Here is a 2546-nt window from a genome sequence, read left to right on the forward strand (position 1 = left end):
TACAGATGTAGGATCTTAATTTGACCCAGTTTGCTGCAGCAGGAAAATAATCCTGCAGCAACAGAAAATGTGAATTATTATGTGGATTATAATTCATATTTTTGTAGGGGTTGATACATTTTTCGTAAGGGAAATGTCAAACTTCAGAAGCATTTTTAAACCTCAAATACACTACAAGTTCTCATGCAACAGGGTGATCAAATTAAGATCCTACATATGTAGCTACTTTTTTTGCTCATCAAGGTCTGTCCGAAGGTTAGGACAACATCCCCCTTGAACCTGTTTCAGGGTCCCAAAACTCTCCACATCCCTCTTCTTCTCCCAAACCCTCCTACACCAGGGCATAGTCAAAATGACCCCTCTCCAACGGGTCCCTGGGGTCGTTGGTCCAGGAGGTGGCAGTCATACTGTTGTAGGGGTCCAGCAGGATGCGGATGCAGCGCACTATCAGGAAGAGCAGGAGGAGCAGCAGGAGGCCCACGAAGCACAGGGCCGTACCCTGTTCCACGTGGCCTGCTACGGGCAGCAGCCCCGTGCCTGAGGGGCCCCTGGGGAAACTTGCTGGGGTCGGGGACAACAGTTCATAGTGTTCATAGTCCAGCCAGGAGGGCACATCACTCATCTTGGAGTTGGAGTGTCAGAAATGTGACCTACACTGAAAAATGTCATTTGCTGTTAAGATTATTTTGTTTTGTTTTCGAATTAAGGTAGAAAACAGAGTTTGGGCATGAAAAACAGTTTGGGTATCGGTCATCATCTAAAAGGTGCCTTTGTGTGGATTGGAAGGGGGTATTTGGGGGTCAATTCAGTTCACCCTTTGGCCGCATAGGCAGCAACAGTGATAGAAGCCAAACAGGGATGACATGATGATAAGCAGTCCTATGGATTCATGAACACTTAAGGGGCTTAATTCATATTCAAGGACTTGTCGTGTTCTGGTGTCCATGTTGGATTGTAACAGCCAAGGGACACAGACCTGTACAGTACATACAAGCTGAATGTGACAGTTGTACCAAAGTCCTCCCCGCATACCACTTGCACTGGCAATTGTAGATTCTCTAACCTGTCAAATCTACTTCTTTAAGCAATGGTCCAACTATGCCGGGGGCCTTGTGAATAATTAGAAACAGGAGGCGGGGCAAGGGGGATACATCTAACTGAGTGGTTGAAGAGGAATTGTGGATCAATGACCTAGTATATAGTGCTTGTATGTTCAAAGGTTCACAGCTTAATAAGCTTCAGGTCAGGGTAAGTGGAGTGAGAGATTTTCATAAGAAGCTTGGCTCTGTGGGCCAATATGACAAGAGAGAGTATTTCTTATCCCCAAACTAATAATAACATTATAACCGACTCATAAAGTCCATTGATATTTCTGACTGGGCTCACCAATAAGTTAGAAGTACTGTAACACAGGAAATGTCTGTATTGTATTGCTATGAATTCTTATCCTTGGGTCAGTAGTTAAAACGCCTGGTTGGTTATTGCCAGAAAGATGATTGAAGAGTGATTGCACGGTCTAATTGACAGGTCAGCTTGAACAGGAATAGAGTAGTCAGAGACATCTCTTCACTGTTGGGCTGAATAATTGCTCCTCTCTGTTGGGGATGCCATGGTCATTCATCATTCGCTCCAACGATGCTGTGTGTCTCCATTTGGGACTCTTCAGCGGACAACCTGAAAGAAAAAGCAACCGAGTCAAACAAAACACTACAGTCAATCAGTGCCCAGCATGAAGTGAACAACTTGAGGAGCTTGGTTTATTCTACTGTATGAAGGCATGATTTAAAGTAATGTTCAGACTTCAGATAACACAAACAAACGTCTGCAAGTCCAACACTTCTGTGTATTTCATCTCGGAGGATGAACTCAAACATTTGTCTCAAACACTTCAGACTGGCGTAAGAAAGTCAGCAACACAATGCGCATAGGACTAAACACTGATCCCAGTGAAATCCTTGTGATGCCAGAAAAGCCAATCCATTTTAATGGGTGATGTAAACTTAGCAGGAGCAGCTCACTGCAGTCTGCTATGTCTATTCCATGAGGCTTCTCCTCCTCTCCAGCTCCTCACAAAGACAAGTTAATAGCCCTGCATGGGCTCAGGACAGGCTGAAAGCTTTAATGGAGACTGGATAAAATAAGGAGATAATACCCTGGTCCTGTCATTTATCAAATAGCTCCAGCATATAGGGTTGGACAGTTGAGAAAACCAAAATAAAACGCTTGATCAACGTTGAGTGCTTAAATTCAACATGTCAGACTCCGTGGTGAATGACTACAGGGCAAAGAAAGGGCGATAGGAAATCTCAATCCTGAACAGTAATGGGCCAGGGGAAAGTTCTATTGACTTCTATTAACTTGAAAACAGGACCGAAAAGTAAGGAAAATATGTAAGAAAATATTCATGCAAAAAATATATATGAGCGCAGGGGTGTAAAGAAAACAGAACAGAGCACAACCATGAATGTTTGGAATAACCACATTAAAGTGATTGTCTTGAAAAGCAAACAAATACAGCTTCCGCCTTCTTCTGGTTCCTAAGCATT

At 43.4% G+C, this 2546-nt stretch overlaps 1 protein-coding gene across 1 annotated transcript; it reads right to left on the minus strand.

Annotated features, from left to right (window-relative positions):
- Positions 1-331: 331 nt before the first annotated feature.
- LOC139377284 (cortexin-1-like) lies at positions 332-622 on the minus strand. The gene has a single exon (XM_071120290.1). It carries the CDS (start codon positions 620-622, stop codon positions 332-334), a length of 291 nt encoding a protein of 96 aa, XP_070976391.1.
- Positions 623-2546: the final 1924 nt, after the last annotated feature.

Source organism: Oncorhynchus clarkii, chromosome 20 (genome assembly GCF_045791955.1).
Source record: "Oncorhynchus clarkii lewisi isolate Uvic-CL-2024 chromosome 20, UVic_Ocla_1.0, whole genome shotgun sequence".
Lineage (NCBI taxonomy): Eukaryota > Metazoa > Chordata > Actinopteri > Salmoniformes > Salmonidae > Oncorhynchus > Oncorhynchus clarkii.